This window comes from Artibeus jamaicensis, unplaced genomic scaffold (assembly GCF_021234435.1).
Source record: "Artibeus jamaicensis isolate MK-2021 breed Jamaican fruit bat unplaced genomic scaffold, CSHL_Jam_final contig_47, whole genome shotgun sequence".
NCBI lineage: Eukaryota > Metazoa > Chordata > Mammalia > Chiroptera > Phyllostomidae > Artibeus > Artibeus jamaicensis.
In genome coordinates this window covers 2,650,677-2,673,019 of record NW_026521848.1, presented here as the reverse complement: position 1 = coordinate 2,673,019, position 22,343 = coordinate 2,650,677, and the positions used below count along the sequence as shown (strand labels likewise).

Sequence of the window (22,343 nt, the reverse complement as noted above, 5' to 3'; positions counted from 1 at the left end):
TTGTGGAATGGCACACCTTTGTTTTGTACATTTCGCTATATGTGGACAATTTTTTTAAAGATTTTATTTATTTATTTTTGGAGAGGGGAGGGAGGGAGAAAGAGGAAGAGAAAAACATTGATGGATTGCCTCTCTCATGGTCCCAACTGGGGACCTGGCCCTCAACCCAGGCTTGTGCCCTGACCAGAAATCTTAACCGGCAACCTTTCAGTTTGCAGACCAGCGCTCAGTCCACTGAGCCACAGCAGCCAGGGCCAATTTTTTGTTTAAGAGAGAAAAGAAAGATGGGGTGCAGAAGGGCATCCCTCTGCAAGTAGCCTGTGCACAGGTCCTGAGGGTCAGGGTGGGTGCCATCAAGTCACTGAACACAGGCCCCATGGCTCAAGTGTAAAAATTAAGGGCGTAGGTGAATTTGGGGGGTCAGCAGGGGGCAGACCACTCAAGGCCCTGTCAGCCACATTAGGGAGTTTGGATTTGGTCCTAAGAGCTGCTGGCAGCAAGGCAGGCTTTCAGTAGGAAGGGTAGTGCAGACAGATTTATGGTTTGAAAGGTGGTGCTAGGCTGGGGCTGAGGCCACATGTGAGTGAGAAGGAAGGGGGCCTGGACCTGGAGACAGAGCGACCGTGGATGCCTCAGCAGGCAGCGCTGCCAGGGCGTAAGGGGGGAGGCAGACGGGTCCCGGATGGTGCTAGCAAGCTGGGCAAGAGTCGGGGCCATCCGCTGAGTGTCAGGAGGCTTGTTACAGACGGAGCGTGTTGAGATTCTTAAGAAAAGAGATGAGCAGGACTGGGCAGGCCTGACCATTAAAGCACCCACTATGTGCCAGGCACTATTCGCAACATGGTGATCCAGCAGGGACCGAAGTCACCTCCCTTGCAGAGCTGACATTCTCCTGGAGAGAGCAAGGCAGGCAGACAGCTGAGCAACCATCTAATATTAATATGCCAGGTGGCAATAAGATCTGGGGAGAAAAATACTCTGGGCTGTTCTGGGGGGGGATAGATTATTTCAGGGGTAGGAGGAATGAGCTTGCTGGCAAAATTTAAGGGCTGCCGGGAAAGGGATGGGCCCTGTCATGCCCAAACAGGGAACCCCCACCCACACGCAGGGCCTGTAGCAGCTTGTGCCCACTGATGACTTCAGTGACTTCACAGACTCTCCCCCCAGACGTTCGTCATGGGAGCCTGGCTTCGGGGCACACGGCCAGGCGCCAGTGCCTGCTGCGGGCACTGCAGTGGGCTGTGTGATCCCAGGCGGGCAGCCACCTGGCCCCCTGCCCTCTCCTGAGGCAGCACACACTCCAAACCTGCCTGGGTTTCCAGAGCAATTTGTCAGAGCTGCTCAGGGGCAAGCAGAGGCTGCGGCTCCACGTGGCGCTGACACAGCCGGGTGTTCCCAGGCAGGCAGGAAGCACGTGGCCCTGCATTCCTGGGCTGTGCTGCGGGAGTCGCCAGGATACCGGCGCGCAGCCCCAAAAGGTAATGTGCGGGCCTTGGGAGCCGCTGGAGCTCACCCTGCCTGTGTGAGTAGGAGACGGGGGTCGCACGCGACGGACACCTACTTCAAGAGTCACAGTCACCTTGGGGAGAGGAACCCAGGCCAGCGCAAGGGAAGGTGGGAAGAGATCTTGGAGGAGGGAGCAATTCAAAGGCCCTGAGGTGAAAATGTTTCCAGCTTGTTTGGGGACAGCTTCCATCCAGCTGGAGCAGGGTGAGGAGGAGCTCGAGGGCAGAGGGGACAGACCAGGGGGCGTGGGGCCAGGGGGCGTGGGGGGGACTCCGACTCTTACCCTGAGTGCGGTGGAGCCATGGAGAGTCCTGAGCAGAGGAGGGCTGTGATCTCCGTCGGCTGTGCCCAGGCTTCTCTGGCCGTGTTTGGGGGCGAGCAGCAGGAGGCTGCCGCGATGGTGGACGGGCGCAGTTGGGAGGTGGCGAGCACCGGGTGCATCTGCATCGATTCGGACCCCATGGCCTCTGTGCTTCCACTCTCTGAAGACCTGCCACTTACGTTCCCAGGCTACAGGGTGGAATGAGGCTACTCACGGCTACTGTCCTGGAACGTCATTCCAACCCCGCACAGAGGCCGTGCCACACACCAGGGGACAGGGCGAGATTGGTCCTGCAGTGAAGGCCGGGTGGCAGGGGCCTGGGAGGGCCCACCTGCGGCTGTGTGGACAAGCAGTGTTGTTTCCAGGGCTCTGGCTGTGTCCAGGTCACAGCGCTGCCACTCACCCACCGTGCGGCCTCCATCAGCTTCTCTGAGGCTCTACTTCCTCATCTGTAAAATGGGTGCAATGATCGCCGCTGGTCTGAGGCTGTGCGGATGAACCAACATCATGCACTAAAGTACTTAGCACAGGGCCTGAGACGTACCTGTGTCCAAAAATGTCTGCCACTGCTCGGTTTTACGCTCACTAGCACTGACTGTGACTGCTGTGTCATCGAGAGTACAGTCCGGTGGCTGGAATGGGGGCCTCTTGAGCCAGCCTGCCTGGGTTTGCGTCCTGGTTCTGTCCCCCACCCCCAGCTACGGCATTTGGGACAAGTTATGTAATCCCCGAGCCTCAGTTTCCCCACTTGAAACGTGGTCATGGTGGTAGTTCCTGCCTCGTGGGGTCACCAAGGTAACTAAATGAAGTGGCACCTGTCAGGTGTGCAAAGCAGGGCCTGGCCATCGGCTCTCACCATCGCCTGCCGCGCTCTCCCTCCTGCAGGCAGGGGCGCGGCACCCTTTGTGCCTGGGCCCCCCATGCAGACCAGAGTGTGGCACGTGCCCATACAGCTGTGTGATTTCTCCAACTAGCCTATGGTTTTTCGGCTTTTTTTGTAAGCCACAAAACCTTGTACTCCGACAGAATCTTCAGTCCTCCCCTAAGGTAGAACTTAGCCTCTGGGTGAAGGCAGGGTTAGCCTGCTGAGCAGGGTGCCGCCCTGCCCCTGTCCTGGCTGAGTCCAGAGCGTGTGCTTTTAGCCCCTGGACGCGGCACATCCCTTTGTGGTAACTGCAGCTCGGGGACCCCACTCCTGGCTCCCAGCTTGTGTGAGCACTGCACATACGAGCTTGTGCGAGGGACTCAGGCAAAAAGGTTGCAGCATGTCAGTGGGAGCTGGTAATGGAACCTGGGTCAGGTGAGCAGCGCAGCCCACGTTCTCATCCATCACCTGGTGCTGCCTCAGTTTTCAGGTCACAGCTGAGGCCCAGGGAGGACACCTGTCCACGCTGGTGCTTTAGGAAGGATGTGTGTTCTCTCTGTGGATTGGTCGGCAAGTGAAGAACTAACTCCGCCTTGCACCGGGCACTTGGAACTGCTTGTGTCATGGGTGTGTGGGAAGCGGCACCCACCTCAAGGGGCTGGACCGAGATACACAGCAATGTTCAGGGGAGTAGTTTCTGGTTGAGGCTGAGCCGTGCATGAGGCACCTTCTAGTCCTCAGGCTTGTCGAGGGTGAAGACAGACATGTGATGGGAATGCCTTTGGCTACAAGTAGTAGAAATTTCCAGCTCAGTTGGAGGAAGGCTCTTAGCTCATAGAACACAAAGTCCCAAATTAGGGCGGCCCCCAGGACTGGGTAATTTCTTGACTCAGGGACCCAGGTCCTTTCCCTTGTTTTTGTTCCTTATCACCCTGTAGGCTCGCTCCCTCCCAGTGTCACAGTGTCTTATCGTCCACCAGATAGTCACAGTGGAAAAGGAAGTGTTTTCTGCAGGTGTGCTTCAGTACAAAGGTCTTCCCCAGAAATCGCCCAGCAGACACACACACACACACACACACACACACTCTCTCTCTCTCTCTCTCTCTCCCCCCCCCCCCCAGTGTCTCACTGGCCAGAAGTAGACCACAGGCCCGCCCCGCACCCATCCCAGACAAATGGCTCCAACCAGTCAGGAGTTTCCCTCTGGGCTGGGTGTTAGGTCACCTTGCCCAAGCAAGGCATGAGTAAAATCAGCCTCCATTTACAGGATGAAGGAGGATGAGGATGACACCCTCAGTGTCTGCCACAGAGCCTAAAGGGGGGGGGGGGCAAACCCATCTCAGAAGAGGCAGTGGATGAAGCTGGCTGGCAGACACCCTTTTCCCTTCCTTCTTTAGTCATCTCATGTTTTTAGCTCCCAAAAGCTGGACGTGCCTGATGACAAGGTAGAGAAGTATGTGCTGTAGAAAGTGAAGGTAAAATCAGTTATTTATGATATGGTCATAGAGGGAACCCTCTGCAGCCACTGGAGAGAGAGGGCCAGGTCGGTCAGACGGACCAACATGGAGAGATCTCCAGAACATACTGTTGAGGGAAGAGCCAGGTGCAGAGCGAGCTTACAATATGCTGCCGTTTGTTTTGTAGAGGAGGGTTGGGAGGGTACACTCTCCATCTCACATACACGTGCTTGGGGGCGGGGGCTCTCTCTTGAAGAAGAAAGGGCGGCCCGAGGGTGCCCCCAGGAGGCAGACCGAGTGTGGAACGGGGCTTCCTTTTGCCCTGTGCCCTGTGTCTAGTTTCACCTGACTGTTGTTCTTTACATGTTCCCCATCAGCACCTCGTCCAGTGACTGTCACTTAGTGTACGCTCCCCAGAGGCTTTTCTCCAAGCTTGTATCAGCCCGGTTCCTTGAAACGTGTTTGACCATTGCCTCACATGTTTTATATACACACTGCAGTCCAGCAGGGCACCCGTCTTGAAGTTTCACAAAACCACTTACCCTTACCTCACGTGATGTGCACTAACAGGCGTCATACTGTTAGATTTCTTTTCTTCACCCTCAATAATGATCGAGACCCACTAAATTGATTTTATTACCCATAGTTGGGGGGAGAATGCACATTTCTTCTTGTAAAAAACACAAAAAAGTCCAATAATCGTACAACATACATCTTTCAAAACAAAAAATCAGAGTCATGCTTTGCACTGCACCGTCCCACTTACTGTAGCTCAGACAGAAACAGAAGTCTGTGTTATTCTTTGTGCTGGCCACGTAGTTTTTGACACACGAGTCGCTTACAGTGGTCTAATTAATCCTCTATGAAAAGACATTCAGGCCACATCCAGCTTTCCTTGCCCACACGCAGCACTGTAGCGACCACCCAGGTACACGTGCCTACGTGCACTTGTGCCGGCTTCTCTGCGGCACAGACTTCTAGGAGATCGTGGGTTAGACTGATGCCACTCATTCTTCATTTCTCGGCCCAGGTGCCACTGTCTCCCTGGGGGAGCCCCTCCCGACCACACTAGACAGAGTCCACTCGCAGCGTGATGCGCTCTGTGGCTCCCTGGACATCCCCCACAAATGTGCCACCTTTGCTCCATTAATAAATCGTAGCTAAATGTTTGATGCTAAACACTTAGCATCAAACTAAATTGTTTGCTAAATTGTTTCTTGCTAAAGGAACAATTTTTGTTCCTAAATTGTAGAAAGCATACAGTTGGAGCTTGCTTTTTAAAAAATCCAGTCTGATAATCCCTTCCTTTTAATTGGGGTGTTTAAGCGTTTACTCTTAGCCTTGACTGCTGCGGCTCGAATTGGGCGTTGTTCCGCAAACCACGAGGTCACCAGTTCGATTCCCTGTTAGAGCAGATGCCTGGGTTGTGGGCCAGGTCCCCAGCGGGGCGTGTGCAGAGGCAACCACACACGATGTTTCTCTTCCTCTCTTTCTCCCTCCCTTTTCCTCCCTCTAAAAATAAATAATTAAAATCTTTAAGAAAACCAGTTATGTTTAACAAAACTTGATAATGAATGGATTCACATTTGCCATTTTGTTCTGGTTTTCTCTGTATCTCTTGCTCTTTCTTTACTGCCTTCTTTCATATTAAATAAATGTATTTTGGTGTACTGTTTGCATTCCTCTTGATTTTGGCTTTTTTTTGTTGTTAAAATGTGCACCTTATCATGGTAATTTGGATTAATACTAAGTTAATTCCAATAAAACATAGAAACTTTTCTCCAATATAACCCCATTTTCTTCCCTTCTTTTGTGCTATTTTGTCTCATATATTACAAACCGAACAATATATTAGTAGTATTATTATTGCCTTATATAATGTATGTTTTTAAGGAAGTTGGAGAATAAGAAAACATGAATCTTATGCAGTCTTTTATTCTAACCCACAAATTTGCCATCTTGGACCCTTCACTTCTCCATATAGATTCGGGTCACCACTTGCAATTACTTTCTTTCGCCTGAGGGCTTCTTGTATTGTTTTTGAGGCAGATGTGCTGGCAATGCATTTTCTCAGTCATTGTTTACCTGAGGGGGAGAATCTCTATTTTGCCTTCATTTGTGTAGGATAGTTTTGCTGGGCATAGAATTATTTTCTATTTTAGGATTTTTAAAATTTATTTGTTTGTTTGTTTGTCTTATTTAATTATTTTTCGAATACAGTTTTCTTTTATTCCCATCCCAGCCCACCTCCCCCCCTCAGTGCTCCCCACCTCCCTCCCATTTCCACCCCTCTTAGCAGTTGTCCATGTGACCTTTATACTAGCTCCTCTAAATCCCTCCCCTTTTCCCCTGAAATTTCCTCCCCTCTCCCCCTGGTCACCATCCCCCCCTTCTCCATTTCAGTGTCTTTGTTTTTATTTTGCTTGCTTGTTTGTTTTGTTGTTTAGCTTCCTGTTAAAGGTGAGATCGTATGGTATTTGTCCCTCAACACCTGGCTTACTTTTTAAACAGAGGGGACGGAAAGGAGAAAGAGGGGGAGAAACATCAGTGTGTGGTTGCCTCTCCCGGACCCCCAACTGGGGCGTGCAAGAGGCAAACACACATCGTTGTTTCTCTCTCTTTCTCCCTCCCTTCCCCCTGTCTAAAAATAAATAAATAAAATCTTTTTTAAAGAAGTTTCAGGATTTTTATCTTAGTGTTGGAATGTCAGCTGTTTTTCTGGGTCTTTGTATATATTCTGCTTGGGGTTTGTTGAATTTCTTAGATATGTAGATGAATGTCTCTCATCAGATCAGAGGAGTTTTCAGCCATTGTTTCTTCAGACCTTTCTTCTGCCCCTTTCTTTCTTCCCTTCCTGAAACCCTTGATGTACAAATGCCCGGATGCTCAGTCTGTCCCAAAGGTTCTGCTGCGGCTGAACTTCTTGTTCACCAAGCTGGGCAGGGGTAGGAGGGGGCCTCTGGCCAAAATGCCACAGCTATCTCTGTTCTTACCTGAAGTTCAGCATTTTTTCAAGTACAGATGATTCTTGGATTACTATATGCCCGTGGTCAATTTACAGCATGCTGATATGGTTGTTTTTGTCAGATTTGTGCTTTTGAGGGTGAGGATTTGCCGTCTCCTCGTTTAGCCATAGTCAAAAGTCCTACCCCTTAATGTTGCTAATTTGACCTTCAAAAAGGATTTATTAACTTACATTCCAAAGACAGTAATTTTCTCAGTAAAGTCCTCTTACTTGAAATGGAAGTTCTATTTAAAAGTGTTAAAAGGCGATTGCCTCAGTAGTGTGAGCAGCTGGGCCCCCAAGAGTTGGGTCGCAGTCAGCAGCATGAGATTCACTGCAGCGTGGGATTTCGTACGTGGGGTGTTGAGCTGTGGTTTTAGATACAATCAACTGGAATAAAGTCTAGTGTATAGTGCGTACCCTTAAATTTTTTTGAATGAAGAGCTACATCACAAGATGTATTTCAAGTTTTAAAAACCCACAAGTTAGAAAACAATGTATTAACACAATCCCAGGTATTTAAAAATAATTCTTCTACCCATCCACCCACCCCCCTAAAAAAGTCCTATTACTCTGGTTGTGTACATTTGAAATATTTACCCAGGAAAAGGTAAGGCTGTAGAACAGGTTGGGAGCTGCGGTTGCCTACAGACAGGCAGGCAGGACCCCTGACACCTTCCGGTGTGCGGACTGTGCCCAGGAGACGGGGGTCTCACAGGAGGGCGCCCACCTGCAGTGGAGGGTATTTTAGATTCAATTTTATGTCTGTATAAACGTAACCACTCCTTAACTGTTTAGCAGGGGCTTGGCGCTGCTGCCGCCAGGTAGAAACAAGGTGCCCGTGGGCCTTGTGTTTGCCTCCTGTGCTCTAGAGGCACTAAGTGTGCTGGACGGGCGTTCCCAGGGAGGACTAAGCGCTGTGCAGGTAGCTGTACCTTCAGAATTTTCTGCAGCAGTAATGTATTTGTGTCTTTCATGTGTGAATGAACTTTTTTGTTTTCCAAGAGTAAATTTAAACAGATTGGTTTGGGGATGTTGGGTGAACGTGATTACTTCGTTTTGTTTTTACTTTGCAGTGACATGAACTCAAGGGCTGGCTACCCTGCTCAGGTTTACAAAACGACCAGTGCAGAGACTCCTCGGCCTTCGCAGCCGGTGCAGTGCAGCCCCTTCCAGCTCTCCACCTCGGTCCCCAAGTCCTTCTTCTCTAAGCAGCCCGTGCGCAGTAAACACCCCACGGGGTGGAAGAGAACAGATGAGCCCCCGCCACGGCCACTCCCCTTCAATGACACAAAGAAGTAAGTGCCTGGGCACCCAGACTTAGGCGCTGCAAGAGCCAAGCCTGGGTGTCTCAAGACAGGAAAGAGGGTGACATCTCTGTCACCCATCATCAGGACACTGTGCCGATCTGTACACTGGGAATATAGCTGTGAACAGACACACAGATTCCTGGCCTCAGGGAGCTGACATTTTTGGTTGGGGGACAGGCTAAAGACAGGAAAGTGTGCAGTAGGTCAGACAGTGGCTTGCACTGTTTGGTGTCGGTGTGGCTAGAACAGTGTGAGCACGAGAGGTCAGAGAGGTGATGGAGACAGGTCTCGGAGGGGCTCGTGGGCCACCTCCAATGGTGCTGGCATCTGCCATAAGTGAGGTGGCACCACAGGAGGGCATGGGGCAAGAGGAGTGTAGTCTACACTGGGTGCTCACAAGGTCCCCGAGGCCGAATGTGGCGCAGGGCCTGTGAGGAGCTGCTGTGACGGTCCAGGCGGGAAACGAGGGGGCAGGAAGGGGCGGAGGCCAAGGAGGAGGACGGTGGCTTCCAGACAGGTTCCCTGCAGTGGGAGCCAACAGGGCTGCTGGCAGATTGGCTCTGGTGTGAGAGAAGGCGAGGCAGCCGATGATAGCTGGTCTTAGGGCCTAACGGGGACATCTGCCTTGGGCTGAGGTGGGACTGAGCGAGAAGCAGGCTTGGGTGGAGCTCCAGAGCTCAGTCCTGGATGGTCCTGCTTGTGATGTGCAGAAGACGTCAAGGAGGCAGTTAGGCAAGGAGTCTGGAGCTCCGGGGAGAGACCAGGCTGGAGAGAGAAAGGCGAGTGTTGTCGGCATAAAGGCAGGAGGCTGGGGCACGCACCGAGGACCAGAGTGCGGGCAGAGAAGACCAGGTTTGAGGCCCCTCCTGGCCCACAGGGTGTGAGGAGCCCAGGCTGGTGTGGGGTCCTGGGAGCCCGAGGTTGATGGACCGGAAGCAGTCCGATAGGATGAACCTGACACCTGCGTGTCGTAATGAGCCTCATGGAAGTGCAAGGAAGGATAGAGCAGAATTGGAGGCAGCCGTGTGCGAAGCTCATTTGAGGGGTTTTTCTGTAAAGCAAGAATGAGTATGCAGTGAAGGAAGGGTCTTTTTTTTAAGGTAGATGGATATGATATGTAACATTGATGAAGTACTTGCTGTTTGCCAGTCTCGGTTCTAAGCTCCCATATGTCGGTGAAGTCATTGGATCCTCACAAGAGCCCCATGAGGTGGACCCATCATTTATCCCATTTCACATAAGAGGCAGCTCGACCCCAGACTCACACGCTGGTAACAGATGGCACTTGGATCGGAGCCTGGGAACAACCCTGGTCCAGGGCTCCTCTTCTGCTGCGTGGGAGCAGACCTGTCCTCCTCCATCCTATTTCTAACGTCATCCTTCATGACCTGGGTGGAGCCATTCAAATGTGTGGGTGGCACAGAGCTCGTGAGGACAGGGTTGTCAGACAGAAGCCAGGTCCCTGGAGATGGTCCCTGCTGCGCTCACATTAAGAATCCAGTTCACACACACGACACCAGCCAGGGCTCTCTGAAAAGCAAGTTCTCATCCTCCTGTTCCTGGATTAAAACCCCCAGCAGCTTCCCCACTCCCAGGATTAGCGCTGCTCCCAGGATTATTGACAAAGCCTCATATTTACTGAGCAGGCGCTCTGTTCCGGGCACCAGTGCACCTCGAGTTTTGCCCAAACTCCTTCCCAGCCCCTGAGTGACCTGCCCCTCGTCCCCCGGGCCTCATGTCCTCCCACTCTTCCCCTTGCTCACTCCCCTCCGGCCACGCCGGCCTCTTTCCACTCTTCAAACTTGCCAAATACAGGCCAACCTCAGGGCCTCTGTGGAGCTCGCCAGTCCTGGACTCCCCTCAGCTCTTCTGACTGGCTCCACAGGGGCCCAGTCTAATGCCACCTCCTCAGATGGGCCTTCCCAGCCGCAGTCCCTGCCATCATTCTGTCACCTTTCTCCTGCTGCCTGTTTCCCCCGCAAGAAAGCAGGTGCCGCTGCCCTGGTCACGTGTAGCCTGCCTGGCGGTCTGGGTTCTCCATCGGCGAGTGTGTGTGCCGTGCATCTCATTCTTACTTCAACCCCAAAAGATCTGCAAAGCCTCCACTTTTCAGGGTGGCCAGAGGGCCAGACCCTGCCACCCTGTACCCCTCTCCACGATGGCAGCTGCTCTGGCCGCCCTTCCCCTGGGTGCTGTTCCCTCTGCCTGGGTGCCCCCAGCCCTGCTGGCTCGCTCCCGCCCCCACCGTATTGGTGTGCCGGGGCTTCTGAGACAAAGTGCCACAGACTGTGTGGCTCAGCAGCAGAACCTGCTGTCTCACAGTCTGGAGGTGAGAAGTCTGAGACCGAAGTGTCTGCAGGGCTGGTTTCTTCTGAGGGCCATGAAGGACAGTCCGCTGCACACTTCTCTCCCGGCTTCTGCCGATTCGCTGGCTCTCTGGGAATTCTTGGCCTATAAATGCTTTACCCCATTCTCGTCCCCCTGTGTGCATGTCTCTGTCCACATTCCCCTTTTTACAGCACTGCCAGTCACTTGGGATCGGGGCCCACCGTGGTGGCTTTATTTTACCTTGATTGCTTCTGTCAAGACCCTGTTTCCAAATAAGGTCATATTCTGAGATTCTTGGGTTTAGGACTTTTGCGGGGGGACCCATAAGACCCACCCTCAGATATTAGCACAGACATGCCGTCCTCGGAGAAGCCCTCCTAGCCCCCACCCCTCCCAAGCCCACGCTGCTTTTTTCCCGTGGAGAAAACCCCAGGGCACGTCAGACAAACCATCATTTGCTAGCAACTTCTTCTGCCGCACCTGCTGGACTGAGAGACTTAGAGCAGAGACACGTGGACCCCAGCCAGGGCCCAGGACATAGTAGGTGCGCAGAAAGTAGACCTGGACACGTGATGGCCCTCCACAAACACCTCCTTTTCCTCAGGAAGGCTTTGTGTGTGTGTGTGTATAAACATGTAAACTAAATCCATATTTGGGGTTCAGAAATATTTTAGGGACTAAATCCATATTTAGTTCCTAAGATATTTGGGAACACAAATAGTTTCATGGATTCTTATAAGATTCATTAATTGATACATACATTTTCATCATCAGCATAAGATATGAACTTAGAATTATTGCTTTCGTCCACATATTCCCATTTAATAAAGCTGTCTTGTTCAAACCTCCCCTGAACATTTTGGAGATAGTATCTTTGTCATTGTTAGAGACACTTCTGAGTCACTGACCTAGTTTTTCAGAAAACATTGTCACTTCCATCTAAATTGTTTGAAATTAAACATGTTTTCTTTTTTAATCTGTATGATGCTGTTGCTGAAATTTTTTACCAAGGCATAGGAACTCGTTTGCATGGTTTATTTACCTACATTTACGCACCTGCTCCTCCACATACTGTTGCAAGCCCTTTACTGGCATTAGCTCATTTAATCCTCACTACAGAACAGTGAGATGGAGTTCCCTTCACATCCCATTTTCCAGATGAGAAAAATTGAGGTACAGAGTGGTTAAGTCACTTGCCCAATTCACCCAGTCAGTTAGGTTACTCACTGCAAGTACTACGATTGTTGATTTTGTAAATTTTGTCCCCACGTATTATGAGCCCTGCCCCACCCCACCCCCCATCAGTCAGGAATAATTACCATGTCCATTTACTATATTTCTTTGCCTCCTCTTTCACTGATTCTGGTCATGACCGAGGCTGTGCATCCCCTAGAGGAACCACAGTGGTCACAGCCAACACAGGGACCCCTGCCCTCAGCCACACTGCTCCACCTGGGTTGGCCCCATTCATCCTCCTGGCTACCCCACGAGGGGGGATTCTATTTCTACTCCCATTTCCAGATGAGGTAACTGAGCATCTCGTCACGTGAGAGACTCAAGGAGGATGCGCGCGCAGGGCAGTGACTCGTGTTTTCCGAGGATCGGTTTCTTGGAGGGAGCAGTCTCCCTTGTATTTGGCACTCCCCCGTATGTTTGAGCGCGTGCTCTGGTGAACAAAAGACAGAGTGAGCTGGTGAAGGACAGAGAATCTGTGTGCAGAGGGGCCGAGAGCGTCTGCCACAGAAGCCCCTCATCCTCAGCCCTTCCGCTGCAGGCCCGGTCCGCGCTGGGGGCAGGCGGCAGCCTCGCTTTGACCACTTTGTCCCAGGGCTCTTAATTCATCGGCTGCCCTCTCTCTGCCTTTAGAGGGGCACCGTAGCATGGGGGTCAGGGTGGGAATCCCTGATTGGCTGCTTACCCCCTCTTTAACCTCTCAATTTCCCTTTAACTTTTTTAAATTTATTTAATTTTAGAGGGGAAGGGAAGGAGAGAGGGAGAGAAATAGTGTGTGAGCAATACAGCAATCGGTCGCCTCCCACATGCCCCTCACTGGGGACCCAGTCCACAACCCAGGCATGTGCCCTGACTGGGAATCAAACTGGTGACCTTTCAGTTTGCAGCCTGGCACTCAATCCACTGAGCCACGCCAGCCAGGGCCCCACTCTTTTTGTTTTTGTTTTTGTTTTTTAAATTACAGTTGACATTCAGTCTTAGTTTCAGGTGTACAACATAGGGATTAGACATTTGTAGAACTAATGAAGTGACCTACCTGGTAAGTCTAGTACCCACCTGGCACTGTACAGTTATTACAGTATTATTTACTGTACTCCCCACGCTGTACCTCACATCCTCGTGGCTGTGTTTGTAACTGGTGATCTGAACTCCTCGATCCCTTTCCCCTTTCCACCCATCCCCTCCAGCCCCCTCCCATCTGGTAGTCATCAAAATGTTCTCTGTATCTATGATTTTGTTTCTGTTCATTTGTTTTTTTAGATTCCACAAATCAGCGAAATCACATGATATTTGTCTTTCTCTGTCCGACTTATTTCACTCAGCATAATGCCCTCTAGGTCCATCCATTTGTCACAAATGGCAAGAGTTCTTTCTTTTTAAGGCTAATACTCCGCTGTGTGTAGGCACCACATCTTCTCTATCCACCTGTCTGTCAGTGGGCACTCGGTGGCCTCCTATCTTGGCTGTTGTGAGTAGTGCTGCAGTAAGTACAGGGGTCCGTGCATCTTTTCAGAGTAGAGTTTTGGATTTCCTCAAATAAATACCCAAAATGGAATTTCTGGGTCATGTGATAGCTCTATTTTTAATTTTTGAGGAAATTCCATGCTGCATCAGTTTATAATGCCAGGTTTCCCTCTCTTCAAACTGGGATCACAGTCCCTTCCACCAGGGTTGTTGTGAAGGCTTCCTGCTCAGTTAATCCATGTGAGACTGCCCCCTCCCCCAGCACCAAGTTCAAGCTGCACGGTGCTTAGCAGTGAGGGTGTGACTAGGTAAATGGCTTTCCAGGCCGTTAGGAAAGGTCAGGCCCCCCAGCAGCCCTCAGCTGTCCTGGTCTTGCCCCAGTGGAAGGGCTTGCACTGCCCTTGCAGGTTAGGGGCCCCTTGGCCAACCCGAAAGGCCTCAGAAGGCTGACACAGCAGAGAACAGCCACACTAGCACCATTTATCTCTGAGTGTTGAGCAGGTCAGCCAAGGCACGGGGTTGTCATGAGGTCCGTGTCCCTGCAGACCCAGGGCCCAGTGAGGATGATGCAGGTCCTGGGGAACAGCCTCTGTCATTGCCTTAAGACTGGAATGGAGATTAGGAGGGCAAGCACCCAAGTCACACCCAAGGACCCTAGTCTCAAGCCCCCAGCACCCTCATGCATGAGAGGGTTACCCCACCCTTCGTAGGACCCCTGAGGAGATGAGATGGAACAATGCGTGCGAAGGGCAGCCAGGCCTGGCCGGGAGGGGGCACTCAGGAGGTGAGCTCTCGGTTGCGGCTGGTGGAGCTGAGACTGCAGTTGAGAACAGTCTCCTGAGCTCACCTCAGTTCACACACCAGCTCTGCTGTCATCGTGCGTCAGCGCCCGTTGGAGCATCGGTGCCCCTGCCTGCAGAGTGAGGTGGTTACAGTCCGTGGGGAGTAAACGCAGCCACACGTGAGACACACTGACCCCGGCTGAGGGCCTTCGTCACAGGGAGCTGCTGAGGTCACTGTCGGTGCACATCGAACTCTGCTTGCATCATGAGAGAATCTCGGGGTGTCTCTGAGCATCAGGCAGAAGTGGGTTCCGGGTGTCCTTAATTCACTGTGCCTCAGTTTCCTCAGCTTTAAAAGGCAAAGATTTGGAGTGCCTGCATCCCACAGGTGGTGTGAATGAGTCACAGGGAAGCGCCCGGTCTTCTGTGGCTGGGCTGACGGACATTGGCATCTGGTGGTAGTTGACACCCGGCATTTGGGCGCCCTCCTTTTTCAGGTTTAGGGCTTGGGGGTCCACCACAGGGCAGGCACAGAAGCAGCTGGGGAAGGCCTCTCCCTGGTATCCCCACCGTGTGTCAGCGTTGCCCCCCACTCTGCAGCCTCTCCGGTCACCCTTCCAGGAAACTCCGCCTGCTGCCTGAATTACAGGCCCATGAGTGTCCTCAGCAGTGAGTTGGCAGAACCCCCAGCTCAGGCAGGCTGACAGTGGTGCTAATTAGCTTAATTAATCCTCCCCAAGGGAGCTGCCCCAGTTGGAGCCCAGAGCTCCAAGTCCACTGGGATCAGACCCAGCCAAGCGGGCGCCTTTGGTCACCTCCCACCTCTGGCCCTTTGGTGACAAGAAGAGGAAGTTGCTGTTGTCGGGGGTTCTGACTGCAGAGCCTTCTTTGTCTTTTTCCTGCCGTCTTACTCTTTTCTAATGCAAGTGGTTTAACACCACGGCATGACCAAACCTAGCTTCAGACGGCGTGGGCACATCAGAGATCCCGTGAGGTGCTGCTGGTCAGAACCTTGGGGAGAGGGTGCATCCTCCTGGGGGGTTTCATTTGTGTTTTGAAATGTATAATGTGTACAGTTAAAAAAAAAGAACTAGTCCAAAAAAGTTTGCAGTTTTCCATGAAAATTGAGCTGCTCTCCCTTCCTGGCTGCCGGCCATCCCGCTTCTCTGCCCAGAGCACCCGCTGTTGGCGTCCTCCCGGGGACGTGCCAGCTTGACCAGCCCGTGAGACCGACAGGGCTCCCCTGCCCCACTTGACTCACCGCCGTGGCCTCCTCCTGCGTCTGCACCTCTGCCTTGTCCACTTGTTCTTTCCAGATGACATGGCGATGGTTCCGTGTCAGCATGCTGAAGGTGATCTCTGCTCTCTTAGAGTCAGGCGGTAGTTCACCTTGTCCTCGGAGGCCATTAGATTTTGAATATTAGGGAGCCCAGAGACCTCGAGAGAAAGGAAGATCAGAACTACACAAGCCCAGTTTGGTTCGTTTTCTTTATCCTGGAATTAATGCCATTGTAAAGTATTGCCCAGAATTTGCAGTGCAGAAAATACATTGGAAAAATTCTTCCAGAAGAAAGAGAGTAAGAGCAAAAGTGATCAGTTGGGTTCTCCAGGCTGAATTTTCACTGTGTGTTTTCCCTTTATTCATGGCACGGCCGCCTACTAACAGTGTCGGGCCGTGGATCCTGCGGCAGTGAGACAGATGCAGATTTGAGGGTGGGAGAGAGAGTCCTCGCCTGATTTCTTCCGGTGAGCCAGCCTTCCACTGTGGGATGGAGAACGCGCCATGAGTCCTAGCCATCCTGGGATCTGAGCAGGAGATTTTAACAAATGAACACAAACAGTGGGGAAGGAATGCTCATGGTCTTTTGGCTTAACTTTTCAAAAAATCTTTTCTGTTTTACAAAACTCATTTAAGCTTGTTATAAAAGGAAGGAAGAGAGGAAAACTGGAGGAAGGAAGAAGTAGGGACATTGCTTAGGAGGGAGGTTGGTTGGTTGGTTGGTTGGTTGGTTTCATATAATACTCATTTAACAACTACCTTAACTGCCTGATGTGGCGGCCCTATTCCTGACTCTGGACACAGCGCAGAAGGCTGCAGGTGAGGTGGGAGGAGGGGAAACACAAATGCACAGTACACACGACAAATCCTCGTGAGGTGAATTCAGTAAAGTAGCACAGGTTTGTGGGATTGAGTGTGCCTGGGCAGGGAAGGGAGCACCAGGAGGTTGAGTGGTCAGGGGAGGCCCCTCGGAGGAGGTGACATTGGGATGAGAAGCTGCTATTCACAGGGAATGCTGGGAAGATACGCTTGGCAGACAGAAAAGCCAGTGCAAAGGCCCTGGGGCCAGAGCATGCCTGCTGTGTTTGAGGAACGTTAGGAGGCCTACGCAGAAGGCAGAACAAATGGGGGCCAGGGAAGATGCTTGGGACCTTGTGGGTTGTGGTTAAGAATGTTTTTAGAGAGTAAATCCCCTATTTACCCAGTTTTGGAGCTTAGAGTATGGTGAACTTCAGTATATTGAGCTAATCTGTGTGTGAGGGTTTTTTTCTAAAAAAAGATTTCATACTATACATACCACTTCTTCGTTCCCATGGCCCACCTGGGAGAACCTCTTCCTGGGTCATATGGATTGGCTTCACTTCGTTTTAGCAGCTACACAGGGTGGTTCTGTGGTGCCTCGCCACCCTGCCCTGAGGGGCCTTCCCCTGCTTCTGTATCGCCCTACAGACAGGCCCCCATGAAGTACCCTCGTATACCCAGCACCCGTGGGTTGATGTGGGCCTTTCTGAAGGACCCACTCCCAGAAGTAGGGCAGAGAGAGAGCATGTTTTAAAGTTCTTCGCAGGCTCCAACTGGTGTGGCTCACTGGACTGAGTGTCGGCCTGCGCACCAAAAAGTTGCTGATTCAGTTCCGTCAGGGCACATGCCTGGGTTGCCGGCCAGGTACCCACCCGCTTGAAGGCGTGCAACAGGTAACCGATCGATGTATCTCTTACACATCGATGTTTCTCTCTCTGAAAATAAGTAAATGAAATCTTTTAAAAAATAAAGTTTTCAGCAGGTCTTTTTTACAGCCCTCCCAGAGGAAGTGCCCCTTTCTCACAGCAGATGAACGGCAGGCCTGGCCTGCTCCTTCCCCACCAGCGATGGGCACAGCACGCAGCATGCCCGGCACTTCCCCGTGCAAGGGATTCTGGGAAGTGGCGAAGTCTAACGGGAAGGGAGGAACGTGGCCCCTCCAACTCCAGCGGGAGGAGCGGGTTCTCTCTGGGTCATGTGCATCTCTTTCTCTCTGTCTCTTTCTGTTTTTCTCTCAGATCTAAAGCTTTTCATTCACCCAGAGAATACCTGCATGGAGCCAGCACTACCCTAGACCTGGAATTCTAATTTGAGGAGAAATGTGATCTAACGAGGAAAAACTTCCCACCCTCTCTCCCTTTCTTTGTTAAAATCCCAGAGCTGGCAGCTGAGAAAATGAGCGGAAAAATTGTACACTTCAAAACCCTCAGGAGGCGGAAGGCATCTTATTTCTTCATAGGTTCAAAAGACTTATATTTTTTACTATTTTATTTATTTTTAGAGAGGGGGCAGTGGGGAAGGGAGGAGACCACCATTGATGTGTAAGAGAAATATTAATCAGTGGCCCCTCACATGCCCCCAGCGGGGGACTTGGGCCACAACACAACCCGGGTACGTGCGCCACTGGGAATCAAACTGGTGACCTTTCGGTTTGCAGGCTGGTGCTCAGTCCACTGAGCCTCACCTGCCACAGTTTTTTACTTTCTTGAGTTACAAAATGATACAAGTCTGTGTGTTAGCTTTTTAAAAATTAGTTTTTGTTGTTGTTATAACACATAATTATGGTAAATAAATTAAGACAGTCAGAAGGGTATAAGGTGAAAAGTCGGTCCATTTTCCACTTCCCAGTGATTCCTAACTCCCTGAGCTAATCAGTGTTCATCATTTCTTCCACCTCATTTCCTGCATCTAAAAGCCAGTTTTTTAAAACAAATGGGATTGTACTCCACCAACACGTGTCTTTTTCATGCCGTCCCCACGGCACAAATGTGTCAGTCAGACGCGGCAGCGACCCCCCGGGGGCTCCGTAGCCTGGGGCCTCTGCAGGAATCTGCATTCGCAGGCCGTGTGACTCGGGACACGTGCCACAGAGTTGCTTTACCTCTGTGAACCTCAGGTTCCTGCCTGTCCCAGCAGCTCCTGGGAGAGCTGCTCTGCAGCTGGGACGACACACGCGGGGTCCTCGGGTTGCTGGGTGCTGCTCCACCTCGGGAGGGCTGGGCTCCTGCTGGCTGTGGCTTTTTCTCTCCTGGGTGGTGATGTGTCAGGTCAAAACCCAGGTTTCCACCACTGCAGTAGGACCTGAGCCCAGAGGCTGAGCCACAGAAGGCGGGAGGAGCCCTGACAGGTGTGACTCAGCGGGTCGGGCGTCATCCTGTGGACCGGAAGGTCGCCAGTTCAGTTCCCAGTCGCATGCCTGTGTTGCGTGCCCCAGTTGGGGACGTGCAAGCGGCAACGTATCAGTGGTTTTCTTCCTTCTTTCCCCTCTTGATAAAATTAAACAAGATCTTTTTTAAAGAAGAAGAAAGCAGTAGGAGGCCTCAGGGTAATTCCTAGAAGTAGAGGACACGTACCCCAGAAGAGGGCCAGGGAGCTGTGGGGCGGTCATCTGTGGAGCCGGCAGAGGGGGAAGGGAGTACCAGGGACACCGCACGCAGTTCAGGGTGCTCGTCAGCCCAGGCAGGTTGTCCCAAGGCCAGCCCGCACGTCCCAAGAATCCAGTGTCAGGTGCCAGCCAAGTGCTCTGCAGCAAACCGCACAATGCCGTGAGATCAGCGTGTTTTCCTGATGAGCAAACCAAGGGGCAGAGTGGTTGTGCGACTTGCCCAGGGTCTCATGGCAGAGGGTCAAGCAGAGCCAGGACTCGAATCCAAGTCCGTCTGTCCCCAGTGCTCTGGGTTCTAACGCCAGGCTGTGCTTCTGTGGCTTTTAAACCAAGGAGTATTCTGGAAGGCAGTGCAGGGTCAGCTTTAGGGGTGATGAGAGTGACTTGGGCTCACAGACCGACTCCTGGAACAGGAAGTCTAGGAGAAAACAGAGATGGGAGAGTCAGGGTGCTCCAGGAGCCCTCAGTTACCTCACGGTGTGTGACCTCTCCTGCTGCATTTGACAGATGAAACCGAGGCTAGGTGACAGCTCCTAGATCACCCAGGCCAGAGGTCTGCTGTCTGTGGCCCCCCCAGGGGATTCCCTCTCTGTTGGAACCCCACTGCTCTTCTGTGGCTGGAGACCCTGATCTGGGCCACCATCATCTCATGTACTAGAGCTGCCTCGCTCTCTCCCTGCTTCCACTTTTGTCCCTGTCTCCACGAGGGTCACTTTTCTGTTCTACAACCAGAGCAGTCCTTCTAAAACGAGAGTCGGGACCTAGCACTCCCCAGCTCAGAACTGCTCAGCCTCCCACCTGCCGTCCGGTCCCCACAGTGGCGCGTGAGTTCCCCGCGTGGCACAGTCTGCCCCGCCCCCATCCAGACCTCACTTCCCAGCACCCTTCACAAAGCCCATCCTCCATCCCCGTCATCCCGTCCATTTACCCAGCTTTATTTTTCTTCAGCATACCTCTTTCCACCCAACATTCTGGGATCTCTCCGTTCATTTGCTCGTTGTCCGGCTCCCCAGCTGGAGGTCAGCTGCATGTTCCCCGGAGCAGGTGTGGCACGGAGTAGGCTCCCGGGCAGTGTTCGAGGGGCGAGTGAGTGGAGAACAAACGAGGTCCCACACGCAGGTGCGGTGGAGAAGGCTGCATTCACTCGCGCAGTGACAGCAGGCCTTGGGTCAGGACAACTTCGAGAAGCAGCTCCGGCCTCCTCAAGATCCCCCTGACCCTGACCTTCTCATTCCAGGCAGGTGGACACCAACACGAAAAACGTATTTGGGCAGCCACGGTTGAGGGCGTCCCTCCGCGACCTCCGCTCGCCACGGAAGAACTATAAGTCCACCATTGAGGATGACCTGAAGAAGCTCATCATCATGGACAACCTGGCCCCAGACCAGGAGAGAGATGCGGAGGTACGTAGTGGGCAGCGTGGGAGGGCAGGGGAGGGGACACAGCTCCCTGAGGTCCCTGCAGCCTCTTCCTGCAGGTCTCAGCCTTTAGTCCCTGCCAGCCCTGTTCGGGTATATGTGGCTTCACGGCCAGAGCTCAGGGCGCCAGTCATGTAGAGCAGCTCGGTGGGCACACAGGGGATTTATTCCACCCCAGAGGACCTGGTACGATTAGGGGAGGTGCTGTTAGAGGCACTCATGTCCTTATGGAGCCCAGGTAGAAGCTGCCCCTACCCACTGAACCACAGGGACCACACGCGGGGGCCGGGGTTTCTAGGGACCAAAACATTGGTCCTTGGTTCCTCTACACCCCGCCTACCCCTGACAGGTCTTGCTCTGAGGCAGGCACTCTCTGTGCAGACTCAGAGGGCTCTACCCCACAACATTAGGGGAAGACAGCCCCCAGTGCTCAGTGGTCCTCAGCAGCGACTGGCTTTCACTGGTCCATCTTGGGCCTCACCGCCTTCCCTAACCTCACCTGTATCTGCAGGGTAGAGTTGGCCTTCCAGAACCAGGTGCACTGCATGGGAGGGAGGGGGGACACCCAGAGAGAACGTGGTACGCTTTAACCTGCAAGGGGTCAAAGACGGATGCAAGGGGTCAAAGACAGGTGAGTAAGAACCCCGGATGTCCAGGACAGAAAGGAGCCTCTGATGGCAGTGACCACGGGCCAGGCCGTGACCGTGCCCACGTCCCTCCCCTGTCTCCACAGCAGTCGCCACAGAAGAGTCTGCAGCGGACCTTGTCGGACGAGAGTCTGTGCAGTGGGCGGCGTGAGCCCGGCTTTGCCAGCGCGGCCGGCCTGGAGGCGGGCCTGCCCAGCGACGTGCTCTTCACCAGCACCTGCGCCTTCCCCTCCAGCACGCTGCCTGCCCGCCGCCAGCACCAGCACCCCCACCCACCCGGCAGCAGCCTCAGCACCATCCCCGCCACTGGCAGCAGCTTCCCAGAGAAGAAATGTGAGCCTGGGTAACCTGGGGCCGGCAGAGGAGGTGCCCCAGGGATGGAAAGTGGGGGCAGGTTCAAAGGCCAGAAGTCACTGGAGTCAGCTAAGAGGGAACTGGGGTGCAAGATGAAGTCCCGGCGGGTCTGCACATGAACTCCTGGGTGTCACCTGGAGCAAGGGATTGTTGGCCACGCCTCAGGGGGTTACCTAGGAATCTGGAACACCCAAGAACTGGGGTCATCTGACACCAGAAATGGGAGTTCAGTCCCTCGAGATACAGCCATCTGGGAACCATGGGTTTGTATCAGCGGCCCCCGGCCCTGCTCCCTGGTCCTGCCCCGAGCAGATGATGTAATGAGCATCGCTTTACCTACCTGACTCCCCCAGATCTGCCAGGGAGAGAGGGGTACAGGGGTGTGACTCATCCATCCCTTTATTCATCTCACAAATATTTACTGGGTATCCCCCATGGAGGGGGCACTACGCACAAGGCCCTCGCCAAAAAGCCTTTGGTCTGCCCTCTGACCCCTTTCCCCTACCCCGAAAGCTCTAAAACTGGAGGCAGTCGCAGAAGGGAGGGTCAGGCTCAGAAGGGCAGCACCACCAGCGGGAGCGTACGGGAGGCTCCTCTGGTCCTTCCCGATCACCCTGCTGGGTTCCTCGCAGCACACTGGTGTTTCCTGGTCTTTCTGGGTGTGCTCAGTCGTACACGGCACGGCTTTCCCCAGTCCAGACAAATTTGGATTCCAGAGATATGTCTGCCCACGGGCTATGGCTGAAGGGCCGTGTCTTGTATTGTCTAGATGGAGCCTCTTGTACACACAGAGGGTGGGATGGAGGAGGCTCTGGGGCATTTTTGACGGGTGTGTCTCCACTTAAACCCTATCTTGGCTCCCCGTTGCCTTAGTATCTGGATCCATACTCCTCCCTGGTGTTTCGGGGCTCAGCCTGGCCCTTCCGCTTCACGGCCCCTCCCCCAGATCCCCGTCCCGCAGACTCTCC

At 52.9% G+C, this 22,343-nt stretch overlaps 1 protein-coding gene across 10 annotated transcripts in view; it reads left to right on the top strand.

Annotated features, from left to right (window-relative positions):
• The window catches only part of SIPA1L3 (signal induced proliferation associated 1 like 3), a 238,064-nt gene that overhangs the window by 204,606 nt on the left and 11,115 nt on the right, over positions 1-22,343 (top strand). For 8 of the 10 annotated variants that reach the window (XM_037141856.2, XM_053667547.1, XM_053667553.1 and 5 more), the window contains 3 exons: positions 8,231-8,452; positions 20,194-20,359; positions 21,108-21,354. In XM_037141856.2, the coding sequence (XP_036997751.2) occupies positions 8,231-8,452; positions 20,194-20,359; positions 21,108-21,354 (635 nt within the window). The remainder of the gene's footprint in view (positions 1-8,230; positions 8,453-20,193; positions 20,360-21,107; positions 21,355-22,343) is intronic. The other 2 variants (XM_037141857.2, XM_053667554.1) reach the window with 2 other exon arrangements.